This window comes from Emydura macquarii, unplaced genomic scaffold, assembly GCF_026122565.2.
Source record: "Emydura macquarii macquarii isolate MOO-44397 ecotype Brisbane River unplaced genomic scaffold, CSIRO-AGI_Emac_v2 contig_968, whole genome shotgun sequence".
NCBI lineage: Eukaryota > Metazoa > Chordata > Testudines > Chelidae > Emydura > Emydura macquarii.
Window position 1 is genome coordinate 14113794 of NW_027131105.1, and position 18826 is coordinate 14132619.

The 18826-nt window shown below is 49.5% G+C and overlaps 1 protein-coding gene across 1 annotated transcript; it reads right to left on the bottom strand.

The window, feature by feature from the left end:
- Window positions 1–200: 200 nt before the first annotated feature.
- MCM2 (minichromosome maintenance complex component 2) lies at window positions 201–16213 on the bottom strand. The gene is made up of 16 exons (XM_067544286.1): window positions 15961–16213; window positions 15296–15480; window positions 14316–14491; window positions 13118–13381; window positions 11920–12139; window positions 11321–11528; window positions 10382–10516; window positions 9922–10113; window positions 8409–8502; window positions 7245–7495; window positions 6215–6341; window positions 5827–5939; window positions 4640–4882; window positions 3600–3782; window positions 2663–2818; window positions 201–1476 (listed from the first exon to the last, which is right to left on the bottom strand). The coding sequence occupies exons 1-16, from the start codon at window positions 15964–15966 to the stop codon at window positions 1366–1368; spliced, it is 2664 nt and encodes an 887-aa protein (XP_067400387.1). The 5' UTR covers window positions 15967–16213; the 3' UTR covers window positions 201–1365.
- Window positions 16214–18826: the final 2613 nt, after the last annotated feature.

The following is an 18826-nucleotide window of genomic DNA, read 5'->3' on the forward strand; positions in this document are numbered from 1 at the left end:
GAAGTGAAAAGGCAAGGCCAGGACCTCAAACCCCAGGAGATTAAAATGGCGCCTCCCTCTCCCCCTGAACCTCCATTTTGGATGGAGCAGACACACAGCAAGACAAAGGACGAGAGCAGGCAAGTTGCTCAGTCACGCTTATCCTTCCTGACAGCCATGGGGCGGGGGAGGGGATTCCCAGAGGAATACAAAGACAGGCATATTCAAAACACATGTATTCAAACACACAGTAAAAGAGCAAGAGACTCGCCGTCCGTCGAATATACAAAAAGCAGGCATGACACAGGAATGTGTTCACACAATCCAGCCCTCAACAGATTTCTTCCTGCATGTTGTGCTGCAGGGCTTCTCGCCACCACAGCTCTCTAAATGGCCAAAGCTCATACATCTGGGGGGGTCTCAGCTGACTTTGCCCTTTGGGAACACCTTGCACTGATGACAGGTTCGCCAGCCAGCCAGCGTTCTCTACAAGCTGTACAAGTTCTGTACAAGCTGTACAAGCGTTCTGTACAAGCTGGGCTGCTTTAGGACCGAGAGGGGGCGATGCTTCATTCCTAAACTCACAATACAGCTTAGGTTCTACTGCTTGGTCCAGTTCTTACCCTCACCCCTTCCTAGGGCAGAACCTGCCACCCATCAAGGCGTTTAACAACCCCCCAGGGCCTTTGGACAGTGACCCCATGCAAGACAGATGCAATACCAGCCCCTCCTTTACAGATAACCACTTAACCAGCTCGAATGTTTGATGGGTGCGTGTTCTACTTGCCACAGTGAAGCCTCGACAAGCCCCTCCTGCTGAACCAAGCACGAGGTAACTATCAGACCCGAGGGATTCAGCCTGGGGGCCAGTTTCTCTCCATCTCCCAAGGGAGTCAGTCAGTTTCAGCTCTCCGGGAACCAGTCCTGATTGCTACCCGTTAGGCAGTAACCAGAAACAAATGGAGCCTGAAGGCTACGGTGATCTGACTGGCAAGTGCCTGCCAGCCAAGGAATGCCCGTCTGTTGGGACTGCTCCAGCTATGCCTTCAGGGAGAACCTCAAGCCCGAGCTTCAGCATGGAGGAAGCGGGGAGGGTGGAAAAACATCCCGCGCATTCTCACCTATTAGGTTCGGCTAAGAGACAAATTAGTTACCAAAGCTGCTAACAAACAGACTTAGCTGGGCCTTTAATTACTTAACTCTGTTCTATTTACAAGTCCTTCTGCAACTCAGCATGCCCAGGGCACTCCCATAACCCATAAGGCACAGAGCAAGGAAGGGAACTGCTGAGTCCTTTGGGTTCTCTTATTTCCTGTTGCATTCTTGGGTGGGACACATGCCGACTTCTCTTCTCCCTTGCACACGAGGCAGGCTCTGCCACTGCCCTCAAAACTGCTGGACAATAACCTTCCGTTTCAGGTCACGGCTGAACTTGTTCATCTTGAACAGTTCGCTGTCATAGAAGGCAGAGAGGTTGTGAATGTTGATTTGGCGAGCCTGGGAAGAGAACAGAGGGAGGCGTCAATGCTCATTTCAGAAGAGAAGGCTTTGCACAGCACAGGCCTCACACCATTCATCCAGATCTACATTCTCTGCTCAGCAGAGGCCCAGGCTTGCAGCAACAGGTGATGCTGCAGGTCAAGACTAAGGAAAGCTGCATAGTGGATGCTACCTCAGCACCTGTCTGCTCTCTGCCCGTCCTTTACTTCCATTGGATCTAAAATGCAACCATACCTAGAGAAAGCTGAGACCCATCATATGAACTGAGTTACACTGGGATTTCAGTGCTGGTTAAGAAGGCTCTTTAGCCTTCTCTGATGAGAGGGGCTGAATGGACCAGGTACAGTTATTAGACACGTTCCATGACAGGGGCCAAGAAGGAAAGGAAAGGAAGGAAGAAACCAGGAAGTTTGATACTCTACTGGTGCCATGTACTGTACCGACACACCCAGTGAGGGCCAACAGTTCAGTTAAAAAAGCTCACAGACAGACAGGTAAGCTGCAAACACTCAGTGAATGGGGGGTGGAAATGAGGGAGGACAGGAGTAGGTATGATCTTTACTGATCACTGCTTGTATAATTACATGCTTTTCCCATCCTCCTGTCAGCTCATTGGCCAGTCAGACTAAACTCCCTGGGGCAAGCACCAGCCACTCCGTGGGCTCTACTGTCCAAACACTGGAGCACTAGACTAGTGCACAAGAGACAGAAAACAAAACTGATTAGGAATAAGTGAAAGCCACTACTCTATTCCCTTACCCAGATGGGAGCCAACCAAAGAGACAGACTGAAAGCTAAACTTTAAATTAAGTGGTTTGTGTCTAATGCTAGGCTCTTCTGGCACAGCAACTCAGGCAAGGAGGTTTTCAATAACAGTATTAGTCTGCCAGTGTCCCTTTAAAGACAGCTATGACCCTATGGCAGATTGACAGTAGTAACGGAGGACCCCAGAGAAGACTTCAAAATAAACATTCCAAATCACATTCTGCAAGGGCTGGAGCAGCTGGTTTCTTGCTCCTTCCTGGTGTCATAAGCATCTTCTTTTACATAGAGCAAGGAGAACTCTGGACCATTAGCACTGAAGATTAAGGGGGAGACCAAGGATCAGGAGGTGGGGACGGAAGGGACAGGGAGCAGTCAGTCCCCACCAGGCAGAGTGCAGTGCACAGAACTTATCCCATACCTTATCCACCAGGTCTTTCTCTGGCATCTCAATAGTATCCTGCTGGGCCCCATAGCGGTTCCTCTGATACATCACCTGCTCTGCCACAAGCTGTTTCAGAATAAACAGCAAGAGCTCGTTGTTGTCTCGTCTGAAAGCCAGGTAACGGGAAAAGGTCTGGGAAGCAAAGGAAGAGCCAAGAGGTTAGAGCCAGAGGGCCACACAAGCGTAACGGCCTGCTTGCAGGACACAAGCGTAACGGCCGGTCTATACTTAAAAATTAGATTGATGTGACTACACTGATCAGGGCTATGGAAAATTTTGCTGCGAGTGCCATGGTTAAATTTATCTAACCCCCGCTGTAGACGTGGCAAGGTAAACAGAAGAATTCTTCGGTCAAACTAGTTGCTGCCTCTCGGAAAAGTTAATTTAACTACATTGATGGAAAAACCATTCCAGCACACTACAATGGCATAGCCGCAGTGCTGCTTGTCACGTAGACATGCTGTGTGGGAAGGTGAGGCTTAGACTGTGAAGTAAAAAACAAACATTCATTTCCATTTCACACCCTCCTTCAGGGTCCTGCCTAGGCTTTGGAACACAGGCCTTTCCCAGCCATATGAACAGCTAAGGAGAAATTTACAGAATCCAAAGGGCGAACATATTTAACATAACCAGGCGGAGGCTCCTCCATCAGGTGCTGTATAATTTTGCAATGTAGGACATCCCCAAAGGCTCAGGAACCAACTCTGATGCTCCTCAAAGGCTGAATGACTGTGCTTTTGGGGGAGGGCCTGCCCTTGGGGGGAAGGTCTATACGGCCTCTTCCCTTGGCCCTGAATTCTAGAGATTTCACAGTGACCTCCCAAGATTAAAACTTGCTGATCACAACATCCTGCCAGAGAAAGAGGCCATGAGTGGTTAAGTGACCCCAACCAACGAGCCGCTTCCCACACACCTTCCGCATGCTCCTCATGACGCTGAACTTCTGCGTGTCGATGAAGCTCTCCAGCATCACCCTGATGGCCATGTTGACATCATCCTCCACCACGTAATCCCGCAGGTGAATGCGGGCGTGGGCCTCAGCCATGCGGATCATGGACTCGATGTGACGCACTGTGATGGGGATACTGCCAGTGGCCTATGGAGCGAGAGGAGGGACAACATTACAAGGGCACAGAATGCAAGAGAGAGCAGACCAGGCTCCTAACACAGACCATGCACACCTGCCTGAGATGCAAGGCTACCTACTGTGACTGATCATAAACCCTCATGCCCAAGGAACTTCAGAAACCATGGAAACCGCACCACCTGCTGGCAGACATAGTGCAATACAGAGAAAGGCAACTGATATCCATGGGCCTAGATAGGCAGCACTTTAATTCACTTAAAAGTGAGCCGTGAAGGTGCTTATGCCCCTTATTTTACTTATTTATGATGAGAGGCCTGAAAGGGTTATTCTCCCCTTCTCCCCCAATTCTTAGTGGGGAATTTAAAAAAAAACCCCACAAAACAGACTAAGCCATACATTAAACTAATTTCCTCAAGGTCTGTTAACTTCCTGTGGCCCTAGCAGGTTCAGCTGAGAAAAGGAAGATCCAGGATCCCAAGGGAGGAAAGGAAAGGAAATCCAAAGACACAGCAGGAGTTTATGGGATTCCACAGCAGCAAGGCCAATGAATTCAATTTGTCTCCATGGATTCCGACCAGAGAGCATAGTGCAGCAGAACGTATTAGCCCCATGGCATTGAAAACCACACTAACAACCTGTGGGAACTTTACATTCAGATGAGGCAGAACCACTTATTTACCAGGTATCTCTACAACACTGGACTCAATCCAGCCCTTATGGCAAGGTGGCCCAGAGCCCCCTACCCAGATACCATGGTGATGGATACAACATGAACAAGTAGGAAGACCTTGGGACAGTCACTTGTTCAATCCTGTTCCAGGCAGGGCCCCAGTTCCGCACAAAAACCCTTTTTAAAGTCTACTCACCATGGACTCCTTCCGGAGATCACTGTATATCCGAGCCACCTTGTCTTGGTCCATCTGGTTGAGTTTAGGGTGGACCTTCTCCTTGGCATAGATGATGTATTTCTTCAGGATCTCTTGAGGGATGGGGTCCACACCATAGGTGTTCGGGAGAATCATCTCCTGGGTGTCTCCATTCACTACGTCTTTGCTGCCAGGGTGGTGTTTGATGTGGCTTCCCACAACAAACCGGGCGAGCATCTCGTCCTGCAGGACAATGGTAGAGTAACAGGCACTGAAGCCACCTGCTACACAAAGTGGCAGCCAATGCTGCTTCTGCAGTGGAGTTCTACCAAGCAGCTGTATGCTGCAGACAAACAGAAGCTTGGGGATAGGTGCACAGATGGCCCAGGGCTGTCCTCAAACAAGGGGACCCAGTCTATCACCCTGGCTGGCAAAGGCTTGAAAAGTCGCACTCAGTCCCTGGAAAAGGGGAGCAGGGGCCCCGTGACATTCGACAGTGATCCCAGCGCCAGTCAGAACAACATGCACTGGCCCCAAAAGGGAATCTCAGCCAGTTGCCAGTGGAGGGACATGTCACATTTAGAGAAGCAACATCATTCTTTTCTGGGGTGGGGTGGAAATCTTCACTATGCTGGGGGGGTGGGGTTGAGTGCCTCAGGAGGAAACACAGTTACAGGAGACATTACAGCATGAAAAACGGGGCTGCTGACAGACGCCTGGGTTTGAGTAAGGCCCTGGATGGTGCAGGGAGGTGTTGCGGCCTGTTGGCTGAGAACGGGGGATGAAGCTCTCTTGCCTCAGGGGAAGAGGCATGGTGCAATCCTCTCTCCATGTCTTGAATGGCCAATTCAAGGAATTAGCCACTTGACTGGCAACAGAGTGAAATGGAGGCAGAGGCATTCAAGGAATTGGATTAAGGGCAGGTGGCTGGAATGAGATGAGTCTTAGGGGAGAGGGTTGGGGCCCACAACTGGCTGTAGTCACCAACATGCAGAGGCTTGGGGCGGTGAGGGTGAGGGGGGCTTCTCTTGGCAAGAGCACCAAGGCAAGGGGTAGCTCTGCTCCATGCCCACCGCTATCAGTGCTATCACAGCATGGCTGGCGCTAGAATCCGACCATCTCCTGGTCAGCCGGGGCAGTGGCACCCCCACCACCGTATAAGCTGTGGGTCACACTTTGGCTCGTACCTGAACTGGGTCCACCGTGTCTCTCACCACACACAGGACATCAAATCGAGAAATGATGGGCTCCGTCAGATCCACGTTCTCCGAGAAAGTCAGCGAGGGGTCATAGCGCCCACCTGCATCACAGACAGATGCTTTCATGGTCAAACAGTACGTGGGCTGAAGCTTTCAAACAAGGTCAAACAAGGCCAGAGAGGCCCTGCATCCAGCATCTTAGCCTTGTTACTGTGGGTTTGGTTTCCATCTCTAGACGGCACATGTAGTAACAGGGTCAGAGCATCTAGTGAGCAAAGATAGATGAAGAGGCAGGGCAGTGGTTCTGGTGACTGCAGAATTGACACCATATGTCTCAGACAGGGACCCCCTGCTCTCATGGTCCGCAGGCACTTACCTATAGGGTTGGCAGCAGCAATAACCGTGCAACGGGCCTGCAGGGAAGTGACTATGCCTGCCTTCGAGATGGAGATGCTTTGCTGCTCCATGGCTTCATGGATGCTGGTCCTGTCCTGGTCCGTCATCTAGGGAGAGCAAAGACTTTAACATACACTGATGCCCACTAGTCTGCAGGAGGGCAGAGGCAAAGTGTAAAGGAATATGCTGCACAGAACTTTATGGTCCAACTTTCATGAGCCTACACTAGGTGCATGCTGCCAATGTCACAGAGGGAGGGAAGAAAAAAAAAAAATCACCAGTCCACACCCACTACACAGGAGATTGCAATACAAAGCTGAGAAACTTGTTTTAACATTTCCATGGGCAGCAAGACGGGATGTAGGGCAGATCCATAAGCCCTGGGTTAGGGGGCTCATATATTTCAAGGACAGAATTCACTGCTACAGACTGCCCTTAGATCCTTACCTGTCTATTGCTGGGCCTGTGGGTGGCTCAGATTCAGGTAGTGGTGTAAAAATTACTTTAATTAAATATCCGTTTAAACATTCTAAAAATAGAACATTTAAATGGCTAAAGGCTGGGGGGTGAGCCCAGCTGGGCTCCGCTCCTTGCCCAGCTGCGGCTCCCCCCGCCCCTGCCTCACTGCACATGCAGAACCGCAGCTGGGCACCTCCTACTTGCGGGGAGCCGAGCCGAGCCCACTGCCTAGCAACACTCCCACCCCGTGCTGGGTTTTGTGCCACCCCGCTAGCAAGAGCTGCCCAACTGCTCTCACCCGCAAGGAGCCGAGCCCAGGTGCCGCTCCCCTCCCCCTCAGTTTAAACAGTAATCAGCTTTTTCATAACTTTCATAAGGGCATCCACACCAGCCTGGGTCATTCTCTCCCACAAGCAACAAATAAAATATTGTGGGGGGAGGGAGGTGCGGGGAGACACACTGTCGTGAGCTACTGAACTCCTTAGTCAAGAGGGCCCCTAACCTGCATTCACCTAGCTCTGCCTTAGTGCGTAGAAGAAATCAGTGCTCACCTTGTCAAACTCATCTATCAAGCAGACACCTCTGTCTGCCAGCACCAGCGCCCCTGCCTCCAAGGTCCACTCTTTGCTGACTGGGTGCCTCTGCACATAGGCGGTTAGACCAACAGCAGAAGCACCTTGGCCAGTGGTGAAGATGGCTCTGCTGGACGTCTTCTCCACATACTTGAGGAACTGAGATTTGGCTGTACCCGGATCTCCGCAAAGCAGGACATTGATATCACCACGGACTTTGTGTTTGCCACCTACAGCCAGGTCAGGAATAGGAGAGGACTTAGGGAAAAGCAGCTTGTATACAATTTAACGACGCTGCCCTCTAATGGAGAAGTATGTAATGGAAAGGAAACAGCAGCACTAAGAAGGGGCGAGTGTTTGACATGGAAGTTTAAGAAATACAGCGTCTGGTGTTTTCATGTTTTGTTAAAAGTTTGGCAAGAACAGTGAAATCTCATGTTTCCCTTGGACCAGGAGTGTGCAAATGGGCCCATCGGCACTCAAGACACTACTTCCTGAGCAAAACCCCAGAAGTCTTGTTTAAAGATCAGTTCCTTCTACCTCCCTCTTCTCCTCCACCCCCACTTCAGCGTGAATTTGAGTTTTGAACATTTCGGAGGGGTCCCAATTCACTCACTGCTGGAGTTCTGCAAGTGCAAAAATCCACCCCAATAGAACTGCAAGCGTTTTATAGAGATCCAGGGTCACCAAACTCTAGTACATTTTGGTGGTCCAGGATCTCTTGGTACTCCCCACAGCAGCGCTAACCCCTTGTGGAACTTGGTTCTTTTACATTTAGATGTGTGATGTTGCATTTCTTCCCCCAGTTTAAATAAGATCCTTTGTACAAAAGGAGGAAGCAGTGAGGACTCCCTAGGCATCAGACCTGCACAAAAACCCTAAACCCAGAATGCTAGGAGCAGAGCGATGTTAATGACTAATAAGCAGTTGCCTAAATTCTAGCTCTTCAGAGCAGGGACCTTGTCCAGTCCATGTATTTCTACTTCTGCAAAGTGGAATGTATGTTTCTAGTGTTATAAACAGAATTCCCTTATTCTACTACTCCTGATCTTCTCATCACAAAGATAATTCCTAACTGCCTGCACTGCATCAGCAGAAACAGGTCTGGAATCACACACTAAATACAACTGACAACACACCTACCAGGGTTTTTGGGTTCACCACCAAACAGGGCAAGGGCCAGGCCTCTCTTGATGTCTTCATGCCCATAAATAGATGGAGCGATGCTGGCAAAGATCTGAAAGGAAAGGCAGAGGGATTTTCAGTGGAGTCCCCTTGCCCAGTATATTCAGTATCCGGCTTGAAAAAAATCAGTAAGACACATTAGCTACACAGCTATTCTAATCAGTGCTTGAAGTTCACATTGCTGACTTCAATTATTCCCCTATTATGTAAGAGGAATGTAGCATCGATGCAATAGTACGACCAATACACCATGGAGGTTCTGCTGATGAGCAGGACACATTGTGCAATACAGTGCAAGAGAATTCGCTATTACCTCTACATTCACACTTCACACTAAATACAGTGGAGAGACTGTATTTATTACTTTGTTCTGAGTTAGAGATCCAGATTCTGGCTGATGCCTGTTTAAGTGATATTTTAATATTTGTCAACTATCAGAATAACTAAGATTGGATGATCTATTGTATAGATTAATGGCTCTCAAGGTCAAGTATTCAGATTAGACTTTATTTTGCATCCCCAATTAAGGCACGTGCAGTCAAAACATTGGATGTTGGTCATTACTGATGTCAAACCTACTGAAGTTTTATTTCCAAAGCTCTGGCTTTATAGATGTATCAGCTGCACCCAGTGGAAGTAAAGTTACAAACACCAGACTCTGCAATTAAAGAAGATAGGACAGAGATGACAGAGATGTCATCCTTGCTACAGGATCTGAACCCACCACATTACACTTCCTGCCCTACGGGTGCTCAGGAAATCCTTATTCTAGCTCTATGTTCTTTAGTGTATCAACTCAGGTCTTGGCAGGTTGCAGGGTTGCTAAATGAACAGTTTAAACTCGTTTTATTCCTTGTCAACCCGAAATCACAACCCTCTATTAAAAAGAGCAGGGACAGAAGGTTTTAAGGGGAAAATGCTTGTTTTAGGCACTCGCCCTTAGAGAGCAAGGCAAGAGAGACAGGAGATCAGACACACAGAATACTGGAGCTAGACCTTCTTGGTCTTCTCCCCACTAGGCAACCACTGCTTCAGCAAGCGACCCATCAGTTGGCGTCGATCTAGTTTCAGAACTGCCCCTGTGGAGTCTCTTTGTCAATTCTGGTGGCTTCCCTATTCACATTTTTCTATTTTGTCCCTGTTGTGGTGTGAAAGGCTTGTCCAAACAAGATGGGAAACTGACTATCCAGGAAGAATGCTCAAGTTGCCGCTACACAGAGCGCTGACAAAAATGCACAAAGCAAACTAAGAAAAAAAAGTGTCTCATCCACCCCTCTTCAGTTTCTCACTCTCACTGGGAGCCCTCTTAGCACTATAGGGGGCAAGACATTTTCAGACAGAAGCAGATTTTTGAGCTGATGGTGTCCCACTAACGAGGGACGCCACACTGTCATCTCTCTGTTTAACTTCATTCTCTGATCTCAAGCAGACAGCTGGCTGCCAGGAAGAGAAATGTTTCAAGCAAACTCACTTTCTCCCCAATTTGCTCATCCTTAGACAGGCCTATGATAATCTTCATGTCCTCATCAGTCAGTTCCCCAACTGCCACCTTGTTGTCCTTCTTGGCAATGTGATTTGCCATGATCACCGTCGCAAAGACTGGGAATCCATTGGCAGTGTTCAGGGAGCCATCGTAGTTGTTGTGATAGATCCCTGTTAGCTCCTAGAAAGCACAGGAAGGGATATGGCAGGTTAATGTCTTAGTAGCAGGACCTCCAAGTACCGATTTACATGGCACGAGACTGTCTTCTCCCACTAACACTCCATTATCAAGACACTGGACGTGAAAGTCGGGTTTCCAACCTGACATCTTGGAGCTAAGACACCCCTCCCAGTATCACCCCTTCCCATAGACAGACACAGAAGTGAAAGTCCAGCTCCTCACAATACCACCAAGGAACTGAGAAGAAGCTTAACTGCTCCTCACTCACAATCTCATCTCCTGGTTTGCAGCTATCGACCAGGTCAGCAAGAAGAATGGCATCCTTGGAGCGAGGCAGCCTGCCTGCTGCCACCTTCCCCGGGCTCTCCTGGATTTTGATGCGCTGATAGTTCTGGTAGACAGTCTGCGATAACAAAAGCGAGTTGCATGGTGAGTCAGGTGCCCCTACGGCCTGCACAGGTAATTTTCAAAGGGCCTTTACAGAAGAGGCCCAGGAGAATGCTGGAGCAGTTACTTCAGATTTTTAGACTCTGAGTCAAGAGCGGGGGCCATGTTTGGCTTGGGGTTAATCAGAAGTAGTTTGAGGGCTAGAGGCAGTCTGTTGGATAGACAGTGCTGGAAACAGTGGAAGCTTCTGCCATGTTGCCCCTGACCAAAGCTTTTCACCCTCTAGTACCCACCTCCATGAGTGGGAGGTAAGTAGTGTTTGCTCATCCAACTCCTGGCTTTGGGCAGGGACATCCAGCTTGTGGGGAGGAGCATGATATAGTGGTTAGGTCAAACACTGGGAGCCAGGAGCTTTGAGTTAGTGGTTCCGCTTCACTGCTAGATGGTATCTGCGGCTCGGTTCTCCTAGCTATAAAACGAGGACAATACTGACCTAACTTGGGGAGGAGGAGGGTGTGCAAGGCTCAGTGTTTGCAACCCTGCAGCACCTTCAGGGATCTCCATACCACAGGGATCAACATGGTATCAGACACAGAAAGATTTATCCAAGGCCCTTACACCAACCAAACAGATAAGGACACTCAGGCCCAGAGACAACAGGATCTAGATCCAGGGATCAGACCTGTCATCAATACAGTTCATCATTTACTACACCAAGCTTCAGCAAAGGGTGGGAACAAATCCATCTGAGGACAGAAGAGGGAAGAAGACACTACTGCAGGAGCCCATGTCCACATTGTATAGGAGGTTTAAATCTTACCTCTTCCATGTTGATTTCAAAGGGGCCAACAGACTGACACTCTGGGCAGGAACCAGGCTTCACCTCCTGGTTCTGGGACTGGAAGAAAGGCCCCAGGATGAAGCTGCACTTGCTACAATTGTACTTGACCATGCTGAGCTGAGGCAGGACCCCTGTGCAGCTCGTCACCACACCGCTGGTTCGGATCAGCTGGTTCAAGTGCAGCTGCCTAAAGAGAGAAGGGAAGACAATGGCAGGCGTCAGGGAAGGCAGAAGGACCTACAGCAGCCTCCTTGCTGCAGGCACACCCGGTATGATACCTTGTCACAACACCCAATAGAGAACATTGATCAGTAAGTCTATTCTTACAGATTTGTTGTTTATCTTTTGGGGCATCAGAATCATTATCCTTAAGCAACTGGATTACTTTAAAAATAGACCCCACTGTCCTACTGAGGCAGGCTGGATCAGCTGGCATCCTTCCCCCCAGCAGAGCCAGAGCCCCTATTTTCTTACACACAATTTTAGTCACTGTAATTCCAGCAAGCCTGTCCATCCCAAACATGTGGTCCAAAGATCCTCATAGGATGGCCATCAGCAATACTAACGGCACTGCCTACCTGAGCGACCGCAGCTCCTCCACCAGAGGTAGATGCGAGATACGGACATGGATCTCCTGAGTAATCCGGTCGTATTTGGGGTACATAGCCAGCACCACTTCCTTGGCTGCTTCATCGAAGATCTTCAGCATTTCAGCTGGGGCCTCCGGCAGGAAGTAGGCAAGGACATGCTCCCGGGCAGCCAGATCTTCATAGTTCACCACCAGGCTCTCTCTGTTCTCTGCAGAGGGAACAAGTAGGGTGAATTTTAATCATCTGTAGTCAGTGTTCTACTGCATCTCTCCTCACCAGTACCAGATTGCTGATCGCTGAGCTGAAAAACAACTAAAAAGCTCCCCAAAAAGCCCAGAAGCCCAGTGCAATGTTTATAAGACTGAATGGCCCTGCTGCAATGCCCAGTCATCCAACCACCTCCAAAAAGTTAAAATCAGAGACTACTAGCCCATGCTGTGCTAGATGACTGACCCAAAAATCTGTGCCTCATGTAAGCTCTTTGGGGCAGGGACTGACATTTTGGTTTTCTCCTGTGTTTGTACAGTGCTTTGCACAATGGGATTAAACTGACAACACAAACCATTCTTAACAGATTTGATTAATTTTGCTTTTTCTATTGGCCAATTCTTCTTCAAGATTAGTCAACAGTATTTGTTGGTTCTGTTTCTTCCGTGGCTTACAACTTCAAATTCAACATTGCACTGCTGAGCTCAGACTGGTCTCCTAAGTCACATGGCACTGTTTCTATTCCCTGTTTGAATGACCTGGTTTCTGGTGCAAATGATGCCAAAAAACAAATGTAAAATTCCCCTCTATCTTGTACTGGAGCCTGTAAGCTTCCAATCTGCACCCCTGCAAGCCTTCCTGCTGGCAGAATTCAGCTGCATAGTGGAAAAGTGGAAAGTGAACACAAGAGGGGCAGGAATTAAGAAGTCAGGGGAAAGTTTGCAGCAAAGTTCTGCATTATTCAGCCAGCTCCATCAAAAGCAGCAAATCCCCTGTAAAAACTGATTCAGCATTTGGGGTAAACAGGAGAGAAAGAGGACATATGGAATGGAGTGTTTTAGAGTGCCACAGCCAAGGAGGAAGGGGAAATGCTGTATCAGACATCCCAAAGTGTGTTCTGCTATAAAAAAAAATCTATCTATCTATCGAGGTGGGTCTGCCCTCCCCCTGGCCCTGCCTGCCCCACAGCCAGTCATACCTTTGCACATGTCACTGATCCTCTCCTTGAACACATTGTGCCCATGGTCATCCACATGGGTCTTCAGGAAGTTCTTGAAGCGGTGGTAGATCTCAAGCCGGGGAGCCGCCATAGACACCCACTCCCTTACCGAATGTCCTTTCATGTCTTCCAGATTCTCAATGCTCTCAATCATGTCTTCATCCTCTTCTTCTGCCCCATCTGCAGCCCGTTCCGCCAATCGCCTCTTTCGGGAAGGACGATCCTCATCTTCATCATCACTATCTGAAAGTTTAAAGAAAAAGAGAAGTCAATCAGAGCTGACATTTCTGCTCTCTACGCTGCCCCGCCCCCTTCCCAATATATATATAGAGAGCTTACAAGAACAGAGCTTAGTTTGGTCTGGCTGAACGTTGGGAACTCTCCCTCTGTGCGTGCGTGCGTAAAGAATGGACCATTATATACATACATGCATACAAAGAATGGACCGCAATATCTCTGCAAGTGGGGTCAGAAGTTCCCAACATTCAGCCACACCAAATTAAGCTCTAGTCTAAAACCATGCCAAACCAAACTCTGGGCTACATCAGACCCCAAGCGTTAGGTACCAAGAGCAAGTTGATTTACACACTGGCTTTTCAAAGATTATGGAGGCAAAAGTAAGAGCCCCATGTAGGCCCCCAAAACTATACACACTGAAGTTGACATCAGAACCTGTGTCCAGAATTGTTCCATTGTGTCCAGAATGAGAGAGAAGGGGGGCTGGACTGGATGCCAGGGATAATAATTACCATTTCCCTAAATGCACCAGGAGACAGCCCATCAGAGATGGCTCAGTGCTGGTTTGGAAGTCTCCATAAAGACAGCACTGCCAACAGTGCAGCAGTCTGCTCAGCCCTTACTGGGTATGAGCCCAAATCCTGATGTGGGCCTGGGAGCCGCGGCTCAGCAGCAGCCACATAAAGTGCACTAGGCTAATAGCGCTAATGCCAGAGCCCCCAAAGTGCCCACCTTACAAGGATTTTGTATAGGGAAATTCACGTGCTGCACAGGCCCCTCAAAACCTCAATATTGAGCAAGCTGTAGAAGCTCCGCAGCCGTCAGGCTCAGCAAGTAACTGCATGCTGTGGGGGAGGGACTGTAACCTGCCCTTTCAGGAGAAGCTAGACAGTCACTGCTGGAATGGCAGCGTGCTTTTAAAAATCTCATCGATGCATACCATACAGCAGCCCCCTCCTCATGCGACCCAGGCCACGGTCCAGCTCACGGTCCCTCTGCCTCATTGCCTGTTCTGCCGCCTCCCTCTGGCTTGCGGTCAGTTCCTCCACATCCTCATCATCCAAGGCCAGGCCCTCGGCTTCATAGACATCCAGCTCTGGAATAGGGCGGTAGTCCCTAGGCACAAACAGATGTAGTTTAGTCAGCTATTCAGTTCAGCCAAATGTCAGTGTTTCTCTAGCCATTTTACCGTTTGGGGCAAGGCAGGGTCAGGAAGATCCAGCCAAACTTTCTCTGGTGAACAGAGAGGAATTCTACAATTCCATGTTACCACTGGCAGAAGCTCCAATTCTATGGCAATGAATACCAAGGTACAAGCCTAGACCAACAGTGTCTGTACTACACAGCTGACTGGTTTGTAATTGGACCAGGGATAGGCAAGGTTTCTTTTTCAATCCAGTTGCAAAGGTTCCAGTATTTGTAGAACAAACAGTTTTGCTTCAGAGGGAAGGTTGTGAGTTTCGAGCTCACAGGAGTGAGCGGCTAGCACTGATCTGAGCCAGACACCGTCTGGGCAGGAACGGTACAAGTTTACCCCCACAGCTCACCCAACAACACACCTCACTGCTCCGCTATCCCAGCCCCGGACACCTGTCCATACCCCTCACCAGTGCCCTGCAGCCTCTATGCTTTTCCCATCCCAGGCTTCTCTTCAGCAGACACATCCCACAGGGCTGGTGACAGGCACTTTAGAAACACCTGCACAGTGTGAACATGCTGAGCTACACTGGGCTATTCTGAAGTGTGCACAAAAGGGGAGCAGGCTGAAGACAATGAGTTCTCCCCCCAATGCTCCTCGCAAGAATCTGAACCTGTCCCAAGGTGAAAGACAGACGCTTCCCCTTGTGCCAAGGTGCTGCCTGCACAGAACAACCCCGGGAGACTTCTCACATCATTCTCTGACTGCTGCATGCACCCTACCTTTCCATCCCATCCCCAATCAGCTCTTCCCCATCCTCCTCCTCTTCGGGGAGTCCCTCAGTCCCCAGGAGTCCCTCTGACTCATCCTCAAAAGGAGGCAGGTCCCTGCCCGGACTGGAAGTGAAGGCATCTCGCCGAGAGCTACGGGCAGGACTGGTGGCCACATTCTGGGACTCCGAGGAATCCTACAAGAAAGGCAGAGTTGTGTTAGAGGCGGGCAGAAGAACAGACTGTCCCATAGGGTATGCACAGGGCTCCCCCCCACCCCAACGAAGGGTCCACAGAACCGTGGTAGATGGAAGGGACGGCTAATACCCCATGGGTCTAACTTCCCAACAGGCCCCATAGTGCCAGAGGTCCAGGAAGGGACAGGAGATCTCCCAGGGGAAAAGAGTTACAATACTCTTCACATTACCTGTTGGGCAGATCAGGGCATGAGACCTGCCACTCTTCAGGGTCCCCTCCCCCATGCAGAGCCCCGGGCGCGGGGGGGGGAAGGGGGGGCTGTCCCGTGGATCCCCTCCCCCATGCAGAGCCCCGGGCGCGGGGGGGGCTGTCCTGTGGATCCCCTCCCCCATGCAGAGCCCGCGGAGGGGGATTTCAATGTCTCGGGGTCACCCATATCCAGAGCCCAGCTACCATGCGGTCACCCCCGTCCTGCTCACCGCCATCCTTCCTGCAGACCGGTCCCGCTCACTCCTGTCCCGGGGCCCGAGGGTTACCGCGCGCGCAACTATCCCACGTGGTCAGCAAAAGCCCGCGAAACCTCATGAATAATTAAGAAGCCGCTTATGAATATTCATCAGCATGTTGTGCCTCTGCGAGAGACCCGCGAGTTTCGGGAAGGTCTCGCACACCGAGCGCGGGGACAAGCAGCGGGCTGGGCAATGTGGGAGAAGATGAGGGGGCTGGGGAGTTGGGAGATGGGGGGGCTGGGCAGGGTAGGAGGAGCGGACCTGACTGGTAGAACACCAGAGTGACACTAAATCCTCACCAGCTGCGTCGTAAACACCAAAAGGAGTGAATTGAAGTCACGTGAGAGGTTTTAGTGCAAGTCTGTGTGTGGACGGTCTCTTTTGGAAACAAAGTGGTTTCAATCAATTTGGCTTAACTCGGTTTGTTCCTGATCCTAGTTAAATTGGCTTAGCCACCTCTGTTCGAAAACAAGGTTGTCCACACACAGACCTGCACTGAAATAACAAAAGGGGGGAATTACCACTGGTGTTGTTTTGGGACAAGTTGGTGTGTAAAATACCTAGCCTGACATGCATTCATCTCTGAGACGCAACCCAGGTGAGCCAGCAGTTGTTTAACAGCACAGCAATACAGCTCAGAACAGGATGTAAAGGAGACTCGGGTATCTAACAGAAACTGCAGAGGGAATCTAGGAAGAGAGAACGTAACTACAGACTGGAATGTGGCCAGCAATGAGGGTTAATGCTGTCTTGCAAACCATGTTGTGAGCTCTTTATTAACCACAGGTGGTTTGGATGAGGATTATAGGTCTCTGCTTCAACCTGGCCTATTCAGTGGCACAGACCCTTGGACTGATGGTAGGTCTGAGGTTTAAAGTTAAACCCTATCAACCTCCTAGCATGCAGGACTCAAATGTGGGACAACACCCCCAAAATTTGGGATGCATGGAAAAAAACAGTATCCAAAGGAGGTAGCTAACAATACAACTGAAATGAAGGTTTTGAGAGCCCTAGTTCCAGGATGGACCATTTCTGGTAGTTAGAACTGGCACTAATGTACAGTGAGATAACACATCAGGTTTATATGGGACAAAGGCGAATCCAGGCCTATGATAACGTGGGCAGTGCCTGATAAACAAGATAACCAGGGATGGAGTGAACTTAATGTCACAGTGTGTTGGTCTCACCACAAGGTGTCACCTTATTCCAGGCCTAGGACAGCTGGAGGGGGTGAGCAAGTGGCATTTCCAAAGGAGACAGACCAATGCCTGCACTTTTACAAGTGTCCAGTGTTTTAGGGTACTCAACTTCATTGTGCCTGATTTTTAGAGATGACCTAATATAATATAGGGGGGCTGCAGGTGCTCAGCATCTCTGAAAATCAGGCCCTTAGCTGGGCAGCTAAAATCAGCGGCCAGTTTTGAAATGGCCCAAGTGTTTGGACCAGGACTTGTCCATCCCTAGGTGAGACCAGGGCTGGATTTACATCTTATGCACCCCTAGGCACAGCATCTTCAGCGCCCCCCGTCTACAGCTGACCATGTTTTTCGGGTGCAGGGGGAGAGGGGCTGGGGTGACTAGCTCAGCCAACTCTGGGTTAGGGGAAAGTGTTCAGCTCACTCCTGGGCTGGCCAGGGATGGGGCTTCAGGAGGAAGAAGAGGAGCAGGGGGTGGGGCCAGAGTTCCAGTGTTGGGGGCCCCCAAATGGGCCGGGGCCCCTGGGCACAGGCCCCATTGGCCCATGCAGTAATTTGCCACTGTTTAGGCACCCCTAGGCACATACCTACTGTTCCTAATTGGAAATCCAGCTCTGGGTGAGACTATGTATTGGTATATTCCAGGGGATTGAGAAGGGTACGGAGCCCTTCACACCTATCTGCTGGTCTGAATCCAGATACAGTCTGTTTTGATCTGATAACTGACTGGTGGCTTGGGTGAGTTGAGTTTTGTAAGCTCAGTCTAATTCCTAGTGGAATGGTAATCATATCTAAAAAAACCCAACCCAACCCACCACCACCACCAGGATTGCACTAACTGATCCTTTTTGTTGGTAGTTCCAGCAGACGGCAAGCAAGGATTAAATGAGCCATGGAGACTGAATCCCCCTATCCAAGGCAGGGCTGAGACAGATGGGTTGGTGAGAGGGAAGCTTGACCTGCTGCAGCTCATGTATCTGTCCTGTGGATAGAGAGGTTCAGTCTCTAGGGTCATCAAGTGAGCAGCTTCCACCAGTGATAAAAATTTCAAATAAAATGAGATTTCCTAGAACCAAAGTAGAGTGAAATGGAGCAATGAGAGGTTCCATAGTGACAGCTCTGCCAGGGTTCCAACAGGAGCTATCAGGGTTATACAGAGGCTGCTAAATTTCCCATCCTCTCAGGCAAGTAGCCACTGTCTCACTTTGGCATGGGAGAGTTACAATGATACATAAAGAAACAAAGGTGGGTGAGGTAATACCTTTTATTGGACCAACCTCTCTGGGTGAGAGAGACAAGCTTTCGAGCCACACAGAGCTCTTCTCCAGGACTGAGAAAGGTGCTCCAAGTGTAATAGCTAAATGCAAGATGGAACAGATAGTTTAGCATAAGTAGTTAGCAAGTTACAGATTGGTCTGATCTGTTGTGGGAATCCCCGGTGGATAAAGCACTGGACTGAAATTCAGGAAGCTGGGTTCTATTGCTCGCTGGAAGTCACTTCATCTTGCTGTGCCTTGGTTTTCCCTTCTGTAAAATGGGGATAGGAGATAACAATATTGATATTGTAAAATGCTTTGAGATCTACCAATGAAAACACTATGTAAGAGCTAGGCATTGTTATTGCTAATAATAAAGCCCAT